Genomic DNA, 25,640 nt, shown 5'->3' with positions numbered 1-25,640 from the left:
TATTTTGTAAGATAAATCTAAAACTTGTGAAAAATATTAATGTTTTCTTTTATGTCATACTGGTAAGACATTTGGTCTCAATTCTTGCCAAATTGGTATTGGTTACTAGAGCCCCATGTATTACCTACATGACATTCTTTAGTTTATGTTACAGATTTTATTATAATTTCCAAGGATTATAAGATACTGAGATCTACCAACACCTGGATGAGTCAAATATTGACCTATATGATGGACCTATGGAGTTTCTTGCCGGTTCTTCTCCATAGATACTGCTTTCCGAATCGGTGGTAAATGTTAATACTGTTGTGACGATTCAAAATTGCTTTTAGAAGAAGTCTAATTGAATAAATAAATGTTTGAGATGAAGGTAATACCCCAAATGATACCGATGAAGCCGCCCAAATACCAGAACATGATTCTTCTTCCATTCGTCCAATGAGTATGAGTCATTTCAGAACAGAATCGTCACTATGTATGTCATCTTCAGTTGTTGGCAGACCATCTCGGGGACGCACATGACGTGGACCAAGCTTATGGGGAGGCTGACCGAGAGGATGGATTAGAAATAAGACCTAGGGGTGGACGTGACAATATAAATACACCACCACGCCGGTGCAAAATACATGAACTGGTCGTTTCTCACCCTTAAAAATACCTATCTATGAACCAAGGTACAAAAAATAGACACAGAACAATGGATAGAATAATAACTATTTAGATTCAAGTTTAAAAATATATAATAACTAAAAAAACATGTAGTTTTTCTTCATTTTCATAAACTTATTACACTTGGAACTGGGACCCCCTGTAATATATACATGACATAAAGAAAATCCAAGTTTTCCACGAAAGATTTTTTTTACCATTTTTTTGAATATCTATAATTGCATTAGAACAGATACAGCTAATTTTTATTACAAAAGAAAGAGAAAAAAATCCTGGGTCTCAGGAGGTTAATTCTCATTAGAATAACTCCTAATTAGTAGTAGATACCTAATACTATAGTTATACTACACCAGTACGTAGTAATAGGTAGGCACTACGGATTTTTGAATGACTTACTGGCTGCATTTACTCTAATAATATATATACTACGTATGTCTTAGTTAACCCTTCGATCTCGATTGAGGGATTTTCTATATTATGTAGAGTAATTAATTAAAATAATCGGTTACAGATAGTCATTTGCATAAATGAATTTCGAACATTACCATATCCTAACACTTCTATGGCAATAACATTAGTAGTACGAATATAAATAAAACATGAATCATTACATAAATATAAGTCATACACTAAAAAGTTTGATTACGAATGAATTAAATGTTACTATTTGTAAAACTTCAGACGGTACACACCTGAGCAAATAAATCTATAATAGGTTTATAATGTGCGGGATTACTTTTTCAATTCAAAACTTTTAAAGATTAGAGTAGAGTAGGTACTCCTTAGGAGTACTCTACAATAAAAATATGAACTGGGACTTTATTCGCAAAAATCGTTTAAGCTATCTAATTTTCTAGTTCTTCTAATAGCAACTTTCAAATAATAATTTTTAACTAATACCTAAATGCTCTGACTACTACTCTTATATTCAGTGGGTAAAGTATAAATGAAACAAATATTAGTGTAAATTAACACATTATTTATTTTTTTAAGATTACATTCTTAGTTCATAATAATCGTATCAAATGTTATCAATTAGTTTATAAAATCTAGTTATTCACAATTGATGAGTAAATCTTTATTTAAATTGTTACAAAGTTCAAATGGACGGAATCTGTTTCCTTATTATTAATCATTAACTTATTAGTACAACTATATGACTTTTTACATAAGCAACTTATGTTACATTAAACAATGTAATAATAAAGGCACATTTGATGTGTCTAACAGTCCTTTAACATTCAATAAAATATTACGTTATTATTATGGCAAAAGTATTTACGTCACGTAAGTCCTAATAATCTCTTACTTTCTCCGACACTTTATAATTACTTCTTCTCCGCTCAGTATATAGAGGAGCAGCACCATTTCGAGATTCATATTTAAGAGGTCGGTCATTTTCATAATACTTAATCGTTGTGATCGGTTCCGCTTTGTATCCTCTGCTTTTAGTAACGGAGTTGACTTCTCTAGACTCAATTATTTCTTTTGACCGGCCGTCTCTGGATGGGACAATTTTTTTGCTTATAGTCTCAACTGTGTCTGTTACACTTGGTCTCTCCGGATCACCGGACCTCGTTTGGTATCTGTACGTTTCGGAATAATTATCACTGCTGTTACTCTCTCTTCTATTTGCTGGCGTTTTTATCCTCGTATCCAAACGTGAAACGAATGGACTGCTGTCCCTGTTAGAAGAGTCTGTCCTGTACACTGGTACTTTGCGTTCCTCAGATATCCGGTCTTTGTAATGCGGTGATGGTGTTCCATAGCGTGAGGATAATCTACTTCCATCTGATTCATCATCGTGCAGTGTTTGGTATAATTCTGGGGCACGATCTTTCAGCCCTTTCAAAAATATCTTCTTCTTATCGGTTTCATCATACGACTTGCTGAATCCGTTTGTATGGCCGTTGCTTAGAGGCGTCGTTTTTCCGTAACGCGCGCCAAACAACCCATCGCGTCTTCGTTCCGTTTCTCTTGATACAGCATCAGCAAGATCGCGTTGGCTTCTGTTTATTATTGAGACGATTCCTGGACTCTTCAATTGTTCAGGGGTTTCATCGAGCCGGCTAAGGTGAGGGTTCGACTTGTACATCGTGGAGTAGTTTCTGTTCATTCCTGTGACGTATCTAGGATGTGTCTCTTGTTCGGGCACTCCCATAGCAAAACTCTTGCTTCTGTTCAAGCCTTTGTAGGTCCGCGCCGGTTTCGCGGGACCTGGCGGGTAACCATTGACCTTTCCTTCTGGTGCTCCGTTATTTGATATATTAATGGCACTTGTGGATCGTTTGTTTGAGGTCAGCCGTTGCCAATATTTATTCGAGCTCGGCTTTTCGGTGGTTTTCTCCTTGCGGTCGTGGAGTTTCCTCGGCAGGGTCTGTGCTGAGCGGGAATAATCTTCCTCAGTTTCGCTGTTCGGATTCAATCGACTCGCGGAATGACTGAATCGACCAAGCGTGCTCGAGAATTGTCCTCTGGAATGAAAAAAAACAAGAGTTAACAAAAAAATATTTCGTAATAATATGAGCGCATCCCACGTGCGTTTATTGTTATCTGGTCGTATCATAAAAACATGTAATCTTGTGTTTTAAACGTAATTGGATTCAATGGGGAATCTCCGCCTACACAACTAACGAGCACGCTTTGTTCACTTATCTTAAGCCGTTGACTATTTTATAATGGCATCAATTTAAATTATATACTTTGATCGTGGCATTATTTAATAATGCTACAAAAACTATTGTTAGATGTTATTCTTTTAAGTCTACAATAAGGAAGCGTTACACATTTGCGCTGCAATGACAGTCGAGCTAATTTACATGATCAGAGCCTACACCTGTTGGACATATTCTTGAAGTGAGTCATAGCACTACCATTGCCACACGGTCCTTATAGTTATGTATCGCGAGACGCCGCTGACTCAACTATTATACACTAAATAAGGGCTGTTTTACCGAGAACCGCTTATTTACCCTTACTAGGCAAGTCATGGAGAACCGCAGATCGAAAAGGCAAGATATGCCGGAACGCAATGACGCGACTTGATTGAAATGTGACGAGTTTTTTGATTGATATAAAGGGCTATTGTTTCGTTGTCGATTTTATCAGCTTAATTGGCTGTCGAAAATTTTTGAAACAATGGTGCTAATTACTATTTATGATCTTATATTATGGCTCTCATTAGTTATTTGCCAATGTATTAAAAACTAAATTTAATTATCATATCTTAAACTGTAAGTTACTTACAAATCTTTAAAATGTTTGCTTAAATAAAAAGCAAAAGTTTTGTATCTATTCCGATCTTAAAACGATGTATAACGATAGTAACTGCCTAATAAGTATCGCGCCATAGTTTACGGAAAAACTTTCTACTCGAAAACTAAGAATTATCCATCTTTGGAACAATGTGTGGCTCACAAAAACAATTTAGCAAACATGGGTCATATTATGTTGCGAAATACTCCTATTTTGAAAGTTTAGCGCTTTACATAAGTAAATAATGATAGTCCTCGATTCGTTCCTCTTCACTGCTTTTCTTTTGGGTATATTATTATTTTAATATCCCTTAATACTGTGGCTTATTGTTTTGTATTTAGGTATTTTGTTTGCTTAGTAAACAAAACGCGTTATAATATCTTTTTGTAATAATAGGGTTTATATTGGTCGTTGTTTTGATTGAGGTATAAATCCGTTTAATAATCTAAGAAAACTAACTCTAGGCTTTAGAAAAACAAACTGAAGTTACTCTCAATTTAAACATTTTACATATTATATTATGTATTATAGTATATTGTTGATCATTCAAAGAGAAAAAAGTCTCTATACTTCAAACTCCGACGCTACAAAAACTAAATTTATCATTAGCTCTCGTGTAATTTTGTTACATAATTAACATATTTTAGTAATCTATTAAAAATTATAATGTATATGTTTCCTGTGAATGTATTTGCTAGAATAATATCTAAAATGTATTGTAATAAAATATTGTAAGGCACACTGCATTGTCGCCACTGGAATGCGACCACAAGGAAAATCTAATGCTTGCAATTATTCCAATGGCTGAGCTTTAGTACTATGAGCTATTAATGTATCGTTAACGACGAATAAATTATGAATAAATTTATTTTTTATTTAGTTTTGAGAAGACTTGACACTGTGTATACAGATTAAGTATTCCAAGTATAAATCCTATTAAGGTAGTGTTTGTTATAAATAACTCGTTTATTAAACGACATTTTGAATTAGAAAAGGGAATTTATATTGATCCTTTTATGGTAAATTTCTATCTAATATGGTAGCTAATAAACCTATTATAGTAATATATTGTAGTAGCCAGTAGGTTCTTCTTAATTGATACTTAACCTAAGTATAAGTAAAAAGTATAAGCTTCAGTGTAAAATTCGATCAAATTCAAATCGAAAGTCATCAAAAAGCACTGAATAAGGGAAATTGAAAACAAACAATTGCCTCAATAGTTTCGTACAAAATCGTTTAAGAGTGTTATTACCACAGAACTATATCGAGATAGAAGGAAAGAGTGTATGTACCTCGCGTGGCGAAAAGACGATTAATCATCGTCTTTGCTCGCCACGATGCTCAGTCCTCTCTCGACCGCTTTCCGTGTGTGACGTACTAATGCAAACAGAAAATGATCCCGTGCTCGATAATTAACTGTGCAAACACCACCAAAAAAGTTGAAGGTGTCAATAAAAATATTTCCTTTCACCTGTAAGTACTTTTTGCCCTAAAATAATTTTAATTTAATGTAAACGGTAACGGAATGATTTTAATTTAATGTAAACGGTAACGGAATGATGCTACTTTTCCATTACGGTTTTAATTTTACACGCCAGACTGGACATGCATTAAAAACCAGCAATGAAAATAAAACAATCCAAACTGTCGAAACGTGGTAAAGGTTGATTTCTCATTTTTCTGTCAAAAGTAAGCATATAGAGTTGTACGCCACGAGTTTCAATGCCGATTTCTTAGTCGATTCAAATCGATACCTATTGAAAAGAGAAAAATGATAATTATTTTTTAATCCTATAATATTATTGTAAGGTATATCGATGGTTTAAGATTACATTATTGTTAGGTATATCGATGGTTTAAAATATATTTACTATATACTTATTGCAAATTTGTTTCAGTTTTCCGAAAGATTCTCTTGAAGTCGTCTTCGAAAGAACTTCTTTAATATTCAATTGCACGATTTGATCCGAACATATATAAATACATTCATATACATACATACAGTTTAGGTTAATAAAAAGCTTGTAAAAATTATCATACATTTTTATTCTCATTATTCTGTCAAGGTCAAAATCGATTCCCAATTCGATTCCATAAAATGTTTTAACTACCTACTTAGTTTCTATTTATTAGGAGTCAATTATTTTGACGTTGTGAACATCACTAAAAGACTCGCGTGACGTCAAAATACCTACGCAAAATGTTACACGGTCGGTTCTCATATAAATCGACGAACTATTTCCTTCTATCTCGATATAGTTCTGTGGTTATTACGTATACCAACTGATTGAACAAAAAAGACCAACCATATCAACTGAACGTGCGCAAAAAGAAGGCGTAGGTTTAAAATCTATTTAAAATATTTTAATTATTATGTTACAACTTTAATTGAGAAGTCAAGGGCAATTAATTAATCATAAAGCTTTTAATGTGTTTACGATATATTTAAGATGAAATTCTTGTATTTTGAGTTCTACTGTTATTACTGTAGATGTAATATTGTAGATACGCACGTTAAGAAATATTTAAGTTTATAATATATGGCACTGCTATCACAATAATTAATTTAAAGAAAGAAAGAAATGATCATTGTCAACAATTAATTGTTCATTGCCATATCATGATGATGATGATGATGATATGGCAATGACCAATGTGAAGTAGTCTCGAATTTAATAGCGTAAATTGTTTGACAAATACTAAATTGTTATCGAAACTCATAGATTTAGTTCGATCCACCGTGTATTCGATGATTTTTCTATATAACCCGATATGATCAAAGTAGAAATCATTAATTTATATTCGCTTATATTATCGTGTAGGAGGCCTAGAGCTGCGACAAGATTCTATTTAAGGCTAGCATACAATACAGGTGGGCATTGTTAATACAATTTAACGCTTATTTAAAAACTATAATAGGCCATATCAAAAAATATGATTAATCAAAAATTTATTGTTATATGGCTACGCATATAATTCGCAAATGTAAACGTTAGGTCACTATCATTTTCATTTCTCAGTTATAAGTCTGAGAGAAATATGTTAAAATTAAATTAATTTGTTTTTGTTAACAGGTATGCGCGTTGTTTACAAATAAGACGTATGCTTACTATACAGAATCACAAATTGTTAGAATGTTTGCTTTGTTTGTTATTACAAGTTAATGTTTCAATTGTAACCATTTGTAAAGAAAACAATATTTTCAACCAAATTTCATCTACAGTAACTCATATTTACCTAGGGGATAGCCACATTGTTCTATGATATTAAGGTGCTGTTTTAGTTTTTCAAGAGAAAATATGAGGGCAACTTACAATACAGCCTCGATAACTGAATCAGATTGATCAAGAAAAAGTTGTCTACCAATGATAGATATAGTTCTTACCTTTCGCGGTCACGGGCATCGGCAGCAGCTGCGCGTCTAGGACTGCCGTCGTACTTGTGCTCGCGGCCGTAGATGCTGGGCGCGAAAGGGTCCTCGCCGAGGTAGTAGCGGTGCGGGGGCGCGGGGTGGGGCGCCGAGTGGGGCGCCGAGTGGGGCGCGTGGGGCGCCGCCGGGGGCGCCAGCTCGCCGCCGTACTGCCGGTACGTGCGCGACGCGTGCTCCGGGGACGGCGTGCGCCACCGCGTCTTGCGCTCCGACGACGCCGAGCGGATCTTCCCCACTAACTTCCTTATAGAATTCCCGATCGCGGATCCCACGGATTTGCGCACTGGTGATGGCCGCCTGCCGTTGTCCGCGAACCGTGTCTTCTGATTCTGCTTCCTCTCGTCTCTGTCGCGGCGGCGCGGCGGCGTTCTGTCCCTGTCTGAACTGCCGCGACGCTCCCTTGGCGGGGAATAATCTGGAGGAGGCTCCACTGCGCTGTCCTCGCGGCTGTCACGTGACCGGGCCGAATTCTCGTTTCGGGATGAGCTCCTGTAGCCACTGTCGTAGCGGTGATCCTCTGAACGTTGTTTAGAATGGCGCTTCCTTTCAGGAACTATGGGTGGCCTGTAATCGTCCTCTATGGACGGTTCCCGGAATGATCTATCTGTTTCGAGCGGGCGGAATGGAGAGCCACGTGGCGGGCTGTGCATGGTCGATGAGGATACATAGGCGGAGTCGTCGCGGGACGGTGGGTGACGCCGACCGATCGGTGAAGATCTACCTTGCGGTGAATCACGTTTCCCGTATACGTGCCTAGGTGATGACCCATTTAATCTATCATCACTGGCATACGGTGATCTAGCCGCCGGCGGCGATGGGGATGAGCTCCTCGGTTCCGGCATTCTTGGCTTAGTGGCTCGACGTTGAGACCAATCAGCGACTCCTTTAAAATAACCACCCGTTCGATTCACTGGTCTTTCGTCGGACGGCGTTGATGATTTTGTCTTTCTAAGCACTCGGTCGGGATAAACTGGCGGGGCTGGCACAGATGACGTCTTTCCGTAATATCCTTCGTCTTCAGGTTTCTTCACATAATATCCAGTTTCGGGGCGTCGTCCTATCTCCTCTGCGATCGAATCGTGGGATGAGCGCGAATCACTGCCAAAATGACTCTCTAGCCATTTGGACGTTTCCTTTTTGCGTGTCTCCTCCTCGATGTCGAAATTAATTGGCCGTTTTGCGTAGTCTTTATCCTGATCTGTAAAACAGATAGGGAATTAGGTAACGAGATATACGTGCGCGCGCGCGGTCTGCTGCCGCGGAATGGTAACCGCACCTACCACCTACCGCCGCACACATGTTATGGCGTAATCGTACAACCAATAAGTTTGGCAAACTGTCGAAGGTCAATGCAAGATGCAAACAACCGAGGCATTTTTCAAGAGGTATGAGACATCGCAGCAATTATTGACTGAATATTAATTTCTAGGTCGACAAGGTTTTATGGTACGAGCAATTATGTAAGTGCTAACTGCTATCGCAAATAGAACTTGAATTACGACTTTATAATGGAATCGATTTGATCTGATATCTTAAACGATCGACTGTTTGTTAAATACGATACACATTCTGGACAATGGACATACCGTATGGAAATCACAAATACAATATTACTACACCAATACAAATAAATTACGACCATTTATCGGCATCGGCTGTTCTGTAATAATTTAATGGGTTTTATAAGTATTATATATATGAGGCAAGGTTTTAATGTTATAGTTAATTAATTCCTAAATCTTCCCCGTAAGTTTAATGACATCCTGTCTTTATGGTACGGGAGCTAGCAACGTTTTAAAAAAAGTCATTTTAGTATAGTTGGGTTTTTGATATACTGTTTCTCTTGCTATTTCGGTTAGAGTCCGGGCTGTCTGGCTGGCCGCAGTGGTTGCGTTTATTAGTGCGCATCTTATCTGCACAGGAAAATATCCTTAATTTAAAGTCATTTTTTAATGCGTAATTTTTAATCTTTTGCCTTTAGATAGATCCATCAGACATAAATTTTTTATTGCAAGACGTTTTTTTCGTTGTAAAATAGGTGCCATACGCAATTTTTATTTCAAAATAACTAAAATGTCATCGAAATAAGTGAAATTACATCAACATGAGTCCGCTTAAAAGGTAAGTAATAACTTTATTATTTATATTATATTATCCTTTTTTAATACTTTTATTGAATAATTAGTAAACTAATATTTTTAATAGATGGTTTCATATTTGTTACACTTTTGGGTATAAATATGAATTTGATGATATTTGTATTTTCTAGTGTTTGATTTTACGCGAGTATTATACATTTAGAAATTAAAGACTCGGGAAAATAATACAATGAATAAATCGCATTTAAAATCCGTTAAAAAGTCTTTAATTTCTTGATGATATTTGGTTTTTATCAAGTTTAAATTAACGTCCTATTTGTGGTTCGTTGGGAAAAGAACGCAACATGGTAGATTGTTGCAAAAAAATTGTAAATAGTAAAATGAATATTATATATAGTATAAGTAACACAGTGATTACTTATCCTTTACGGGGACTCATCTTGATAGAATTTCACTTATTTCGATGACATTTTAATTATTTTAAATAAAAAATCGCGTCTGGCACCTATTTAACAACGAATAAAACGTCTTGCAATAAAAAAATTATGTCTGTTGGATCTATCTAAAGGCAAAAGATTAAAAATTACGCGTTAAAAAATGACTTTAAATTAAGGATATTTTCCTGTGCAGATAAGATGCGCACTAATAAACGCAACCACTGCGGCCAGCCAGACAGCCCGGACTGTAACCGAAATAGCAAGAGGAACAGCATATCAAAGAACCAACTATACTAAAATGCTCACTTGTCAACGTTGCTACCTCCTATACGATTAGCAATGCTATCCAAAATACGAGTTTAGTATGCCAAACAAATTGTGAAATTTCAAACATTATCAAAACTAGCTCGATATTACGGTGAATTATATTTATTTATATATACAAGTTTATCTTGCATATTTAATTTATCTCAGAAAATAAGATTCAACGTAGAGTAGAAAATCATCGAGAAAATTAAAACTGAATCGTATGTTTTGAATTCACGACACTACAACTAACTCTATTATTGTTACTTTCATATTACTATGAGCTGAAACTACAAACTAAGCTCATATCAACATGCTCATGAAACTTTCTTACAAATAATAATTAACAATGAACAATTCTATAGTTTATACCAACAAGTATAAGTAAATTAGCAGTAAGAATTACTGCTTATTTGCTTTTTTAACTGCTGGCAAAAAAAAATTAATTTCAATTAATTTCATTGACAATCAAAATAACTTATTCGTATAACGGAAAATACGTACCTCCACAGTTAAATGCAACTACTTTATAAGTTAACTGCACCTCGTGGTTTCACTTCGCATGTCAAAGCGTGATCTGACCTCAACTACCGCGTAGGCCCAATGTCCGACCATAAAAGGCAAACAGATGGACAAACGACATTAATTTGCCTAATATATACATAGATGTATTAATTGTACGCAAGACGTTTCAGGTTTTGTGGGTGGATTGCGATATTTAGGAACACTAGATACATATTTCATTATGGTCCTAGTTTAAAACGTTGTTTGTATTTGTTCGAAGGGCTTAACGAAAATTTATCGTTGTGTAGAAATATGATAATTTTATTAGTTTTAATCGGTTCTGTCCATTTGGATATAGATTTTTAATTAATTAGATGCTAATTATACTACTAATTTATGCATATTATACTATGTTGCTTGCAATTCTAAGGTCATAAAACCATGCATAACATGAAAACTCTGAATCTCATTGTATCTACAAGAATATGTTGTTATACTTTATGTTTCATTTTACTGTGGAGCTATTTTGCGTCGATAATTTAATATGTTTATTACTTTCACATTTAGATTCACATAATATCTTAAATGTATATAAAACCATCGGAAGTAATACTGCCAAGTAATACATAGCTAATTCGTCACCAACTCAAACTACCATGAAAAATCGTAAAAAATAGCTCTATATTACTGAAAAACTATAACTTATTGTGTTCATACATAGGTATACAGCTGAAGGTGTGGGACAAGGTCAAGCCATTGTGTATTTATTAAATATTATTACGTCTTAAACTAGAACATTTATATAAATATAACGGAGTATTTGATAAGTATAATAATATAAAAATATAATACGTGCAAAGGTAGGCCTGAAACGTTTTTTATAAATATTACTACTGAACATATTTGCAATTCTTAATCTGTCTTATTATTCATTTTCTATGGCCATTTTGCAGATTAAGAAAGAGAAAGATGCGAAGCAAATTTTTGAAATTATGTTTTTAACAGTAAGGCGTGTATGTTCTTCCGTTTGTCATTATAAATGGTGCAATATTCCAAGTAACATGGTTATTTAAACAATGAATGATTAATACCTCATTCATTATTCTGTATATTAAATTAATATCGTTCCATTTGAGTGCATTTTGACTCACGTTTTATAAGTACAAACTATTTATTTTATTCACGATTAAACCTAATAAAAATATGATAAATAAACCGAATATAATACATCTCCCCTAAGCTTGGTCTATATCTAGATACTTATTATGTACTTATCAAAGCACAAAAGACCGTGCCTAAAGTATTGAGCTCAATTTCAGCATACAGACAATATCTTAAACGCAAAAAATTCATCACATCATAAATCAAAAGATACAAATATACATCGTAACTATTAATTTAATAATCGAATATAATAATACGTCCGGTTACCATAAAAGTACACGTTGTTTTGGCGACTAGACTGTTTTATACACAGTAATATGATACAGCTTACGATTTTGTCATTTTTAACATCATAAATTATTATCTAAAAAAAAACACAATAATATGCTAATACAATGAGTAAGAAACATTTGAGTCTGTAAGCTCCAGGTTATAGTTATGTATCTAACACCTATATAATAAAACCATTAAAATCAATGTCTTAGTTATATTCTTAGCTTAGCGCGTACTGTTAGTATTAGATCAAGGAGAATGGCTTCGTTTTATAGAAACAAGTAAACAAGATATATTATCAGAGCCTTAATTTAACTCTATTGTTCTCAACATCATTTGTATAATCTAATCTGAAGTTTAATATTATATGTGTTATTATATGTATGACTAGCTGTTCCCCGCGGCTTCACCCGCATTGCTCCGCTCCTGTTGGTCTTAGCGTGATGATATAGCCTGCCTCAATAAATGGGCTATCTAACACCGAAAGAATTTTTCAAATCGGACCAGTAGTTCCCGAGATTAGTGCGTTCAAACAAACAAACAATCAAACAAACAAACTCTTCAGCTTTATAATATTAGTATAGATTATTTAATCATTACAAATATTATAACTAGCGGCTTGACTAGGTTTCGCCGGCAACAATCCGGGAAAATCAAAAAACGGAGGAGGTTCCATGTTCGTCTGTATATATTTTTTGCATAATTATGTTCATCATGAAGTTCATCTATATATTCGGCAATTTAGAACCGATTTGGAACATTTATTTTAGTTCTTTATGATATGTATTATTTTGTGTAAAAGTCACTCTGTCCGTCTATGCTTTCAAATGTAGGTATGTATAATTGCAAATTGTTAATGGAAACAACGTAGATAAGTATAATTTATTTATTAAAGTGAAACTTCTTTATCGGGGTTAGAAAAAAATTTAGTGTAACATTTTTTCGTTACGCGTGACATTTTTCCGTTACGCGACATCATTTTCTTATCCCTACTCTACCACGCGTGATTCGAAGTATTTCTGTAGAGTTGCTTATAGTGAATTATTTTTTTTTTAAATAAGGTCATAAAAAAAGTTTCGCTTCTTACGTGTGTACCTGTGGTGTGTATACTAGTACCTACACGCACACATTTTTTTTTATTCAGAAGAACTAAATTTATTGTATATTTAATACAAGTAAGCCTTAGAAGTAAGCAAAAAACAGACGCAAAGTTATTATCTACCAATCATCCTTAGACATTGTCTACGAAGTAAGTATAAGTCAAGGTATAAGTACTAAATTGTTTATTTATTTATTTATTTATTTATTTTACATTTTTTTTTTTATGAAACATAAATTACAAGTATTTGACAACAAAAATATATAGAACAAGCTAGTGATTTATAATCGGTTTTGACTTTAGTTTAGAAACAAGTGAACTTTTAACCTAGATCATATAAAGTGCAATAAGGAACGATCTTGAAGGCCGTGCTTTTGATTAATGAGTGGGATGTCTTTAAATTAATAGCGTGTGAATAATCGAAATATCAGTGCAATAATAAATATGTTCATAATATTTTGGAAGTATGTAAAACATTCATTTATTATGTTTTGAGCTGTCAATATAGCCGTATATAGGTCTCTCCTTAGTAACGCAAACAAGTTGTGAGGCATTATTCCGATATGGCTAAGATGCAGGGTTGTTTTTAATTTTTAAGCGACAAATTTACCTATAATAGCGGTATAAAGTTAACATACTTATTTAGACCCATAAGACCGATCGAATTAATAGATATTTTGGAGATCAAAAATATTTTAATACAATATTCAAATATGCTATTTCATATCACAGTTCATTTAACATTCGTATGTTTGAAAAAAAAAAAGTATTAAAAAATATTCAGTCAGTAATTGTGCTAGTTCGCTATTAATTACGTACTATATTATTAATTAAAAAAAAGGTTAAACATTTAAGCCTCGATCGCCATCTAGTGTTGAATAGTAGAACTACGTAACTCTTCATCCATTAAATCCACGCCATCTATCAGTGATAACAGGAAACTTTTCAAAACGTTTATATGGGCATTTTCACAAAAATGTACAAATATATATACAAAAATGTGTAATAGTACAATATCTCACCGTTCAGTCGGAGACGGCGCTGTCGTCGCATTCTAACGGATAAACTGTCCCAATCGTCGTCCATGTTCGGTTGACCCTCTCTTTCCGCTGGAACAATACAAACATATTAATAAATATTTTTTTTACACGTTTTGCTGATGAATTTTGCTTCGCGAAGAGTATAAGTATATTTTTTGGGTACCTAACTACTACTAGACTAATGACTAGACTAGATTACTTTACCTTTTTGAATGTCCTCAAAAAAAGCTCATTCAAAACCATTTAGTATCACGTCTTCAATAAATACTAAATAGAGACATTTTAATTGGGCATTTAAATTATCAATGATAATAACTACACAGGACTTTTAATCTATTGATCTGTGCCGCACGACTTTATCTTCATCATTGGCCTTATGGTCTATATTTTTCCCTTACATGTTTTTTTTCTATTTTTAATATATTATTTAATATTTACTAACCTTCTTCAGTCCGTGTCCTGGAATGCACTTGAGTCCCGACCCGCAGCCCGCCCGCCATCAGCTCAGTGGACCGCTCCACTTCTATGCGCTTGCGTCTTTCTTTACCACCACTCTCTTCTACTAAACTCTCGTCACTTTTTAATGAACCGGCCTGTTCAATAAAATTACGATTAATTGGTATTTAATTATTATCATTACAACTACAGGCTACAGCTGACATTCTTGCCGGCTCTTTCCAGTAGATAACATTAAACTACACAGTTATATTATGCCAGGGTCTTCTCTGTAGAAACTAATTTCTGGACCGGTGGTAAAATATGGTAAATCTATGTTATGATGATTTAAAAGTTATTCTAGAAGAATCTATATTATGACGATTCAACATTTATTTCTAGAAGAAGTCTTTGAATACATAAATGATTGAGTTTAAGGTTGAAAACGTTATCACCGTTAAATTTACAAGGATTACCCAAATTTGGTAAAGACATCTGCTCAAATGCAGTGTTGATTAATTAATAAACCTTAAGGGTAGGTAAGCATAATTTTGTTTATGTTTCGATCTCTATTGTGATACAGTTTATAAACAATCATCCTAAATGCAGTTCCTAGAATTTAGATATTTACTATCATAGTTTTACAATCTACTGTAATAGGTTATTGTTTACCGTAATCAAATCCAAAACATTCTAACGATTTGCCGTAAACTATAATATAATGAACTGAATCAAGAAATATTCTAGGAACCAGAAACCATTTTCCACTTTATGGGCAATTAAAACTTAAAACGAATTCCATGACCATATAATGAATATTCCTTTTTAATAATGTTTACAATAGTTCTAATGATAGTGTTTAGAATTTTTTATTATTTATTTTTTATCAAGAGTAAACCATACCTCTTCCCTCCCCAGCTCCTCGTCACACACGCGTTCCTGTTCTTTGGTATGGCGAGTCTCCGTCACTATCGTTCCATCTGGTCGTAGAGCTCGCAACTCCTCCTGTATCACATAACTTTTTGTATTTATTTGCAGAAAGACTGTACCTATTTATTTGAAGATAAACGAAATTAAAAGTCATCTTTTTATCCACCTTTATCTATATATAAGCTTTCCAAAACATTGATTCTTTTAAAGAATAGCTGGCATTTCATTTTAAGCCTCATTGCGATGACTAATTATAATTATTCAAAGAACCAAGCAAGTTAAAATGCATGAAAATCAAATTTTACGATCATTCTTTCACCATACCGAATTTGCTGATTAACTTTGCAAAGAAATTAAATTATAAGGCTATCATTATTAGTTATTTAAAGTGATAATATTCAACGTATAATTCAGCTTTCTTGAATTTCTGAAAGTTCCATCTATCAATCGTCACTTCGAGTTTCTGCGGAAACCCAACCAGTTCTTGGAATACGTTATAAATGAAATTCAACACAATCATGATGTCAACCAATAACCCGTTAGACCAATAGAAGTCTGTGCTAGATCACCTGAGGTCATACATATCTATTGTACTTGAAACTTTATTCCATATAAAAACAGAAGAGTAGTGTCATCAAAACAAACGAATTGTATTGTGAGAAACGGAAACTAAATATGCAATTTAAAATAAAACATCTTGCATTGAATATTGATTCTTTGGGACAAAAAAGTAACTCAATGAAAGTAAAATGTGAATGCTAAACAAATAGTGCCAATCGTTTATAGAAAGGTCGCTACTTTGATGTCTGTTAAAAGACAAGTGGACTTGATTGGCTCACGATAAATGATGTAAGATAAGTTTTTGTTTAGCGGTACCTTTGTTAAACAAATAATATAAACGAATTTAAATTCTACTATTTATACTTCCTTATTTACGTCTGATTAATTAGGATAATGTTTATTGGTATAAAATTTTGGAAGGCTAATTAACGAGTCTACTTATGCTTTGTTATGTAAGAAAGGTAAACGAAGTCCAAAACAAATTATGGCCTTTCCAGTTTTATAGTAAGCTTACAGCTTAAGCTGTGTAGTTTTCAAATAAATAAATAATAAATTATATTCGTTCATATTTCTCTGACTGCTATTAGTACGGGAGCTAGCAACGTTTAAAAAAAAGTCATTTTAGTATAGTTGGGTTTTTGATATACTGTTTCTCTTGCTATTTCGGTTAGAGTCCGGGCTGTCTGGCTGGCCGCAGTGGTTGCGTTTATTAGTGCGCATCTTATCTGCACAGGAAAATATCCTTAATTTAAAGTCATTTTTTAACGCGTAATTTTTAATCTTTTGCCTTTAGATACATCCATCAGACATAATTTTTTTATTGCAAGACGTTTTTTTCGTTGTAAAATAGGTGCCATACGCAATTTTTATTTCAAAATAACTAAAATGTCATCGAAATAAGTGAAATTACATCAACACGAGTCCGCTTAAAAGGTAAGTAATAACTTTATTATTTATATTATATTATCCTTTTTTAATACTTATATTGAATAATTAGTAAACTAATATTTTTAATAGATGGTTTCATATTTATTACACTTTTGGGTATAAATATGAATTTGATGATATTTGTATTTTCTGGTGTTTGATTTTACGCGAGTATTATACATTTTGAAATTAATGACTTGGGAAAATAATACAATGAATAAATCGCGTTTAAAATCCGTTAAAAAGTCTTTAATTTCTTGATGATATTTGGTTTTTATCAAGTTTACATTAACGTCCTATTTGAGGTTCGTTGGGAAAAAGGAGGCGATATGGTAGATTGTTGCAAAAAAACTGTAAATAGTAAAATGAATATTATATATAGTATAAGTAACACAGTGATTACTTATCCTTCACTGGGACTCATGTTGATGGAATTTCACTTATTTCGATGATATTTTAATTATTTTGAAATAAAAATTGCGTCTGGCACCTATTTAACAACGAAAAAAACGTCTTGCAATAAAAAATGTATGTCTAATGGATCTATCTAAAGGCAAACGATTAAAAATTACGCATAAAAAAATGACTTTAAATTAAGGATATTTTCCTGTGCAGATAAGATGCGCACTAATAAACGCAACCACTGCGGCCAGCCAGACAGCCCGGACTGTAACCGAAATAGCAAGAGGAACAGCATATCAAAGAACCAACTATACTAAAATGCTCACTTGTCAACGTTGCTACCTCCTAGAATATATACACTTCTGCAAAGTTACATACCGTATCATCGGTGGTGATAGTGGTATTGTATGCAACGGTATCCTTGACGAGCGTGGGACCTCGTGGTACGAGGGCCAGCTGCTGTTCCGTCTGATTCCTCAGAGCATCGCGGATGTCCTCCTCTTTCGTTTCGTTCACCGCAGCTATTAGTGCCTGAAACAATAAGAATACATCATTTTCTCATATTATACATATTGTAGATATATTTTTAACTTTTTACACACTTTTACTCTTTATAATCTGTATTTATTTATTTTTGTTTTGACAGCATTTCATTTCTTTACACTGTCAAAAATTACAAGCCTATAATTCGTTTTATAATGGACAATAATATCTTCTACAAAGACGCCGCTCGATATTGGGCTAATGTGCCGTCCACAATAGACGGAGTTCTCGGAGGTTTTGGGCATATTGCGGACATTGACATCGCGGGATCCAAACAATTTCTAGACCAACTATTATCGATTGATAAACCACCAGCAACCAAGCGAGCATTAGACTGTGGAGCCGGTATTGGTAGAGTTAGTAAAAACCTTTTAATACCTTATTTCGATAAGGTTGATTTAGTTGAGCAGGATGAGAAGTTCATTAACACGGCCAAACAATCGATAGGAGATGATAGCAAATTAGGAATATTGTATCAAGTTGGTCTGCAAAATTTTAAGCCACAGGAAAAATATGACGTAATATGGTGCCAATGGGTACTGGGGCACTTAAATGATTATGATTTGATTGGTTTCTTAGAAAGATGCCGGCAAGCTCTTGCAGAAAACGGCTTGGTTGTAATTAAAGAGAACATAACAACATCAGACGAATTGGAGTATGATGATGAAGATTCGTCAGTCACGCGCCCGGTAAAATTGATGCTCAAAATATTCGAGGAAGCTAATTTAGAAATGATAAGAACTGAGATACAAACTGGTTTTCCAGATGATATCTATCCAGTTCACATGTTTGCTTTAAAGCCATCGTAAAAATCGTTGTTAATGAGATCTTAACATGATACAATTTGCAAAAAAATATCTATTGCTTTTTACATAATATTAAATTAAAGAAAGTTGTTCGTTTCATTTTGCAAATACTTTGTCTATCTGCATTTTACGTCGTATGTCACGTTTGAGATCATTAAGATTTCTGCGTATCAAAAGGTAACGGGTAACTGCGAAAATACATCATATTCATAATGAAAAAGGCTTATCTATGATGAAGTGTCGAATCGTGGGTTGGGTTCGTGATTATGAGGTTTATAAACTAGGATCTCGGACGTGCCGTTGCGAGTCGAGTGCATTCACCGTTTTACTAGTTACGAAATTCTTGACTCAACTACGGAGCTTTGCAGAATTCAATTGTAGTCGGATTGCGACAATTTGTTCATAAGGCTGGTTGCAGAGCTTGACCGAGCGTCAGTGCGTACGTCAGTCGCGCTTGTCATATGTATGGAAATTCATAAAACCGTTTATAGCTAGACCTACCATACGCACGCGTATTGTCATGCGTATTAGTGTCATAGTCATACAATTGTTGATGTGAATCGTCAGGACCGACGGTACGTACTGACGGTCGGTCAAGCTCTGCAACTAGACTAAATTTTCGTTAAGCGTTATGTTTCCTTCTTTTAATGGTCTCGTGTAACAAGAATTAAAATTTAATTTAATAAAAACCTCTATTACTTGAGCTATTTTGTGATTCGATTCAGCATATCAAAACTCAAAACAATACATCAATTAACGAGTTATGCAATAAACTAATGTTATTATATAAATAGGATCTAAATAAACCTTTATTTGCGGCAAGATTGAACAATTCATTGGACTCCACATCAAATCTACAATCAAATAGATTTGATTGTGCTAGAATTGAAATATTAATTAGCCTCTGATCCGACAGATTTCGATCAAATAACAGTAAGTGAAAGATAGCGCTCTATTAGGTTTTATTAGGGCCGCATTGTGTAGCGGTTTCTGAACTGTTATATTGAATTTAACACATAGTCTTCTAACTAGAATAGTAAATACATGCGACATACTTTTTTTACACTAGGCTATGGTTCTAATGGTATTATGTATTAGCTACTTCGCCCGGTCTGACCCGCAATAAAAATGATTGATGGTTTATAGATGTACTTTCCTAATGGCAAAAGTATTTAAAAAACGTTATAGTAGTTTTTGAGTAAAATCATAACAAACCAAGTACCTTTTTTATAGTGGGGAAATCTTCCAAAGATACCCACGGCCCCCGGGGAAGGAGCCGTGGGTTATGTCGGATTCTTACCGACTAAAACCCCACTGTGTTCCGTCGAGCCGCTTTAATGATGGGGCCGCGGGTATTGATTAGAATTCTACCGCGACAACAAACAAAGTACCTACTTATCAAAGTTCTTCTTTCTTTATAATATAAATTGTATGATACATACTAGCTTTCAAATATTATATTCCATAATATTTCCAAACATGGAATGCTAATGGAATAAATTATATATGAATTTACGTGCTTGAAACAATCTGCAAACTCGATAAATATTGTATTGAAGAGTGTAGCAATAGTATTTACATAGTACAATATTAAGTTTTGCAATGTGTTTGTAATACGAACGATCACGAGTATTTGAGATTTGTCAGAAATGCATAGATCCTGGCCTTGCCCATTTCATATAGTAGAACATAGTGACATGCGGTGTATTAAACATCCATACCAATATTATAAATGCGAAAGTAACTCTGTCTGTCTGTCTGTTACTCAATCACGCCTAAACTACTGAACCAATTTGCATGAAATTTGGTATGGAGATATTTTGATACCCAAGAAAGGACATAGGCTACCTTTTATTGCGAAATATGTACCACGGACGAAGCCGGGGCGGACCTCTAGTTACCTATAAATAAGATCTACATTAAAATATTAAAGAATAAGAAGATAACGGGCAGGAGCTCAATTGGAATTCTGGCATATTACGAAAACATTAGAATAATTTTGGCTCAATACCTATATTTCTAAACATTGTATTTGCGGTTACAAGTAGGTAATTAAATACACAACCCGCAATTCAAATACGCTTGGGTTTAAACATTTTGACGACTAGAAGTTAAACGGCCTTTGTTTAATCACGGCTTTACACAAAACCACAAGCACTAAGAAATGTCATGACTAGCAAAACACGATCATAAATCCTAATTATATTTTCGCCACCATTGTAATATTTAGAAAGCCTCGGTTCATAAGGTCTCGTGAACCTGCATTATTCACAATTTAAATGGTTTTCAAATCTAATTCTTAGCACATTTAATAACATTTTAACTAACTAAATAACGATCTCATTTCATAAATCTTAGTGTTTTTATTATAATTTCCTCGTCCACATTTTCTACAGATTTTAAGTTGTCCACTTCATACGTAAATAAATGTTACGGTTAGATTATAATTATTGTTTCTTTCATAAGTAGTGCAAATCTATTTTAATGACATTCACGAAAATCTTAAAATTGCCCTCAATCCAACATCGAGTAAAAGTTAGTATTTTATAGGTTACAACTGCACTCCTTAATTCAAACGAACATTTGACATTTCACATTCATTCGAAACAAGTAAAAGTAATATGCGGTCCGTGGATCGTGAACCGGTTGCCTTGCGCCGGCGCATGTTTTGTCCAATTCCTCGGAATGTGGCTGGGTTGACGAAATGCATGGAAAGCATTTCATACAAAACCTATATGTCTAAGAGCTTTTTTCGAAGTGTTACTCATTTGTATTTCAAATCGCATCTAAATTTTCTATTGTGCACTTTCTTGTAGAAATTGATTAGCTTTCAGGCTTTCTTTTTATATATGTAAGACTTAATTAAAGACGAAATAAACATGCACTATGATTTTTTAAAACGAAAATCTCTCTTAATATCCAATGAAAGTTTATTCTTTGACACAAGTTAAACGAAAAGAAAAGACCAATGTGCCACCATGGTTTCCAACTTTCTAGGTATAATTCCTGATAATAATCTACTCACAAATCCTATACAATGACTACGTGAAATCGTATCAATATTTCTTCTTACAGAATTAGAACCAAAATGTGGTTAGCCACAAACTTCCAGAGACGTTGAACTTTTGAAAACAAACACTTTTATTAATATTACTCTGGTTTCGCTCTATTTCAACGAAAAAGTGTCCAATCGTAATTTATAGGTAGATGGCCCCTTAATATATAAAATGTTATACTTTATATATATATATATATAAATCTGTATAATATAATTTGGCTATATAAACGTGAATATATTCAATTCAATTATCAACTTCCTAACCTTGATCTTAATAGAATTATAAGAAAGCATAAACCTTCGCGTCGATATCCAATCTAACGGCCATTTTGTTTTTATTGTCTGTCTACGACCACCCTCAAACAATCATTGGCAGTGGCACAAAATGGAACATAAAACTTAACTAGACTTAATACAGACTGTTCCTTCGGGCCTCAGGGTAGATCCCTGACGGGTCTTCTGATGGATTCTATATTGTATACAAAAATAGAAGTACATATAAGGCTAGATTATATGGAAGAGATATGAAAGGTCTTAAGATGCATGTAGTTTTAAAATTGCAAGTTTAAGTTGATTCTATACATTGTACTATGAACCTGTAATCTAAATATAACGAAGTAAACATAGAAGAAACTTCCTTTAATACCCTAAAATGCCTAGAATCTATTGATATTCTCAACGCGCCGTTAGACACCTTGATACATTAGACTCTAACAATATCCGACACAAAACAATGATCTAACCTCGCGAATAATTGAATATACGGCATCTCATTACTAAATAAGAACAGCATTAAATTAAAGGGAGGCAATAAACATCTCCACGGGGTTACACGACAATCCACTTAGTTAGGTACCTCCTGTGACATTTCGATTTGAATTAAAGACCTGAAACGACTTTATCAAGACTTTGGCCAGTTACTGTTGACTCTGTATTGACAGGTGGTTAATTAACACGCATAAATAAGGCAATTAAGATGATATCAACCCACATGCTTCACACAATGCGTCTTGAATGCTGATCTTCCACAAACGTATGGAATGTGTTCTTTTTTCTTAAGGTTTTGATGTTTTCATTATTCTTAGTAAAGATTTCCCTAGTTAGTTAGAATCTTGTTAATCGTTGTGAAGAAACATATTGTGTTATGAAGTTGTTGTACTTAATCAATTTTGTTAAACAAACGTTATGTATAACCTTATTTTTTATATATTTTGCGCTGATAAATTTCATATCTCAAACCTCCTAAATCTAATAAACCTTATAATTTCGAAAGTAGTCTAAAATATGTCAGGGTGTACATTACGAGGTGCAATTCGACCTGCTCTGTACGTGACTTTACTCTGATTCAATTAATGATTGCAACTTCATAGAACATTGTGAAATTAGATTATAAATGTTACCTATTTCCTACTATTGTCGAATGAATAGAAGATAAAGACGCACTATCTATCTAACTACGAAGCCCACGCAAGCATATGGCCAAAGTAATCTAAATTTCATTCATATTGACTAATAAATATTTCGTTATCTCTAAAATCTAGTTTACAATAAGGTCTACCGTTTCTCACATAAATTTGGCGTGTAATTCTTATGAGTAATTATCTGATTACAACTAAAATATATCATGCTGGCAGGTAAAGGGCTTGTCAATTATTTATTTGGTACTGATAATACATTAACTATGTATTTATGTATCCATTAAATTCACTGTACATTTGAAATCTAAATAAAAACAACCTCAAATTTTGTAGATAAATAATGACTACAAAATATCTTCGCACAGTTTCAAACAAGATATTTTATTTAATTACACTTCGAATTAGAGGAATAGTCTTCAATCCAAGTAGCAAATAGGTACTATAATTTACCATCCTTACATTAGAAACAAATTAGAAAGAGCCCAATTAATAAACACAACACGTAAACAAACTACAGTTTGCGATAAGCACTTAATTTACGATACAAGATTATCCGCGAGGATTCCCATTAAACATTAGAGACAAATGCACACATTCTTATTGCTGGTCGTCTAATAAATAGCTGGGACTAATTTTCAATTAATGAATGTCTGGCAGCGCTTCGCTTATCGTATGAATCAGTGTCACAGGCTTTCTAGTGACATCTGCAAGCTTGCGATTGTACGATAATGCAACTGGGAATTTCTCGTTGAACCGTGTGTGAATGTGTGACCGTCCTCTTCTATTTACCGAAAAAGGACGATTCATACTGTGTATTTGCCGCTGCTGATTTTATTGCTGCTCTTGGGTTGGAAGAATATTACTTTTTTTATATTTAGATGGATCAAATCCACAATGTTTCGTAATAATATTATTGAATATTTCAGTACACTATTTCGTAACATCGTTATAAAATACCAATTTGATCTTTGATCGCGACTTAAGTACAATAAATCTTATTGCATTCATAATTGCGTTCTCATAAATGTCAATAAAATTTCGGAATCGAGTTTAAAATAATTTACAGCCGGCAAACAAATATTGGCTATCGTTACGATCATAATTCTTGTTAATATATAACACTTGTAATAAAAGCAATAAACCTTAAAGGCTTATTGGTTCCGCTGTTCAATGGAACAGAATCGAACAATCTCCAAGCAACGACCGACCTTGTGTGCTCGTTGCACCACGACTCGCGACAGGTGATTTTGATCCTGCTAAGCAAAGTCACAGAATTGGTAATACGTACTTTAACCCAATTTACAGTTAGCAGGTTTTCGCTCACGCTTTGGAATGCGCGCGTAAAGTACCTATGTTTTTTTTTTGTATGATCTTATAAACCTGAAAATAGCGCATAAAATGTCATAGATGATCAAATATTTCAACAATGGGAATTGAGTTAAATAAAGACTTTCACCTTAAAGATGAGTTTGCAGCAGATCAGTGAACTTTTCGAATTAAAGATGAAGATGTATATGAGTATTATATTATCTGTGATTATGCTATATTTTGCCCTTTACGATTATTTTTAAGTACCGACAGTCATATCTTAAAATGAAATCATTAAATGCATTTACATGCAATTTTTCCTATATGTACGCTATACGGCCTCAAGGAACTTAAAGGTGGTATGTTATTAATTCTTGGTTTCATTATGTTATTAATGGATACCGACGGAGATAAATCTTACACAGCTGCGCATCCGCATCACACTTCATGCTAAATTATGAGAATTATTCTTAACACGTTTATTTTCAATCGATTTTACAATTATGTACTGTTATTTCTTGTATCTAAACTTGTAAGTACATGGATAAAATTATAAATGTTGCTTGAAACAATCAATATATTATTTCTATTATTATTTTGTTATTTTTTGCAATTTATTACGTTTTAGCGATAACAGATAGTTACTATACATCTTACTTTATATTTATATGTAAAATTATATCGCACTCGTTCATGAGTCGTTGACTTATGTACGTATAGATACACCTACTAGAGATATTGATAATTAGAGCACTTAAATCTGTTAAACTTCCCACTTTAATTTAAACTTTTAGGTTTAATATTATGCAATTATTGTGCTATCATTTAGTAATACACCAGTCACGAACAGTAATACGGAATACCGCGGGTATTATATCACTTCGAATTTCGATGCCAACAATGAAATATATCAAGGCACATCCATTGATCCAAGAAATACTCATGATTGTTCGCAATACCTATAAATTATGCTTCT

The 25,640-nt window shown here is 33.7% G+C and overlaps 2 protein-coding genes across 5 annotated transcripts in view; one reads left to right on the top strand and one right to left on the bottom strand.

The window, feature by feature from the left end:
- Positions 1-1,627: 1,627 nt before the first annotated feature.
- LOC123696018 (serine/arginine repetitive matrix protein 5) overlaps positions 1,628-25,640 on the bottom strand; it is a 97,290-nt gene continuing 73,277 nt past the window's right edge. For all 4 annotated transcript variants that reach the window (XM_045641999.1, XM_045641997.1, XM_045641996.1 and 1 more), the window contains exons 7-12: positions 17,910-18,062; positions 15,615-15,716; positions 14,719-14,869; positions 14,259-14,345; positions 7,310-8,552; positions 1,628-3,143 (exon numbers count right to left, since the gene is read on the bottom strand). In XM_045641999.1, the coding sequence (XP_045497955.1) occupies positions 1,964-3,143; positions 7,310-8,552; positions 14,259-14,345; positions 14,719-14,869; positions 15,615-15,716; positions 17,910-18,062 (2,916 nt within the window). In that variant the 3' untranslated portion in view covers positions 1,628-1,963. The remainder of the gene's footprint in view (positions 3,144-7,309; positions 8,553-14,258; positions 14,346-14,718; positions 14,870-15,614; positions 15,717-17,909; positions 18,063-25,640) is intronic.
- LOC123696057 (N-terminal Xaa-Pro-Lys N-methyltransferase 1-A-like) lies at positions 18,214-18,884 on the top strand. Its single transcript, XM_045642062.1, has one exon. It carries the CDS (start codon positions 18,230-18,232, stop codon positions 18,881-18,883), a length of 654 nt encoding a protein of 217 aa, XP_045498018.1. The 5' UTR covers positions 18,214-18,229; the 3' UTR covers position 18,884.

Source organism: Colias croceus, chromosome 12 (assembly GCF_905220415.1).
Source record: "Colias croceus chromosome 12, ilColCroc2.1".
Classification (NCBI taxonomy): domain Eukaryota; kingdom Metazoa; phylum Arthropoda; class Insecta; order Lepidoptera; family Pieridae; genus Colias; species Colias croceus.
The sequence above is the reverse complement of the archived record's forward strand: the minus strand, read 5'-3'. Positions and strand labels throughout refer to the sequence as shown.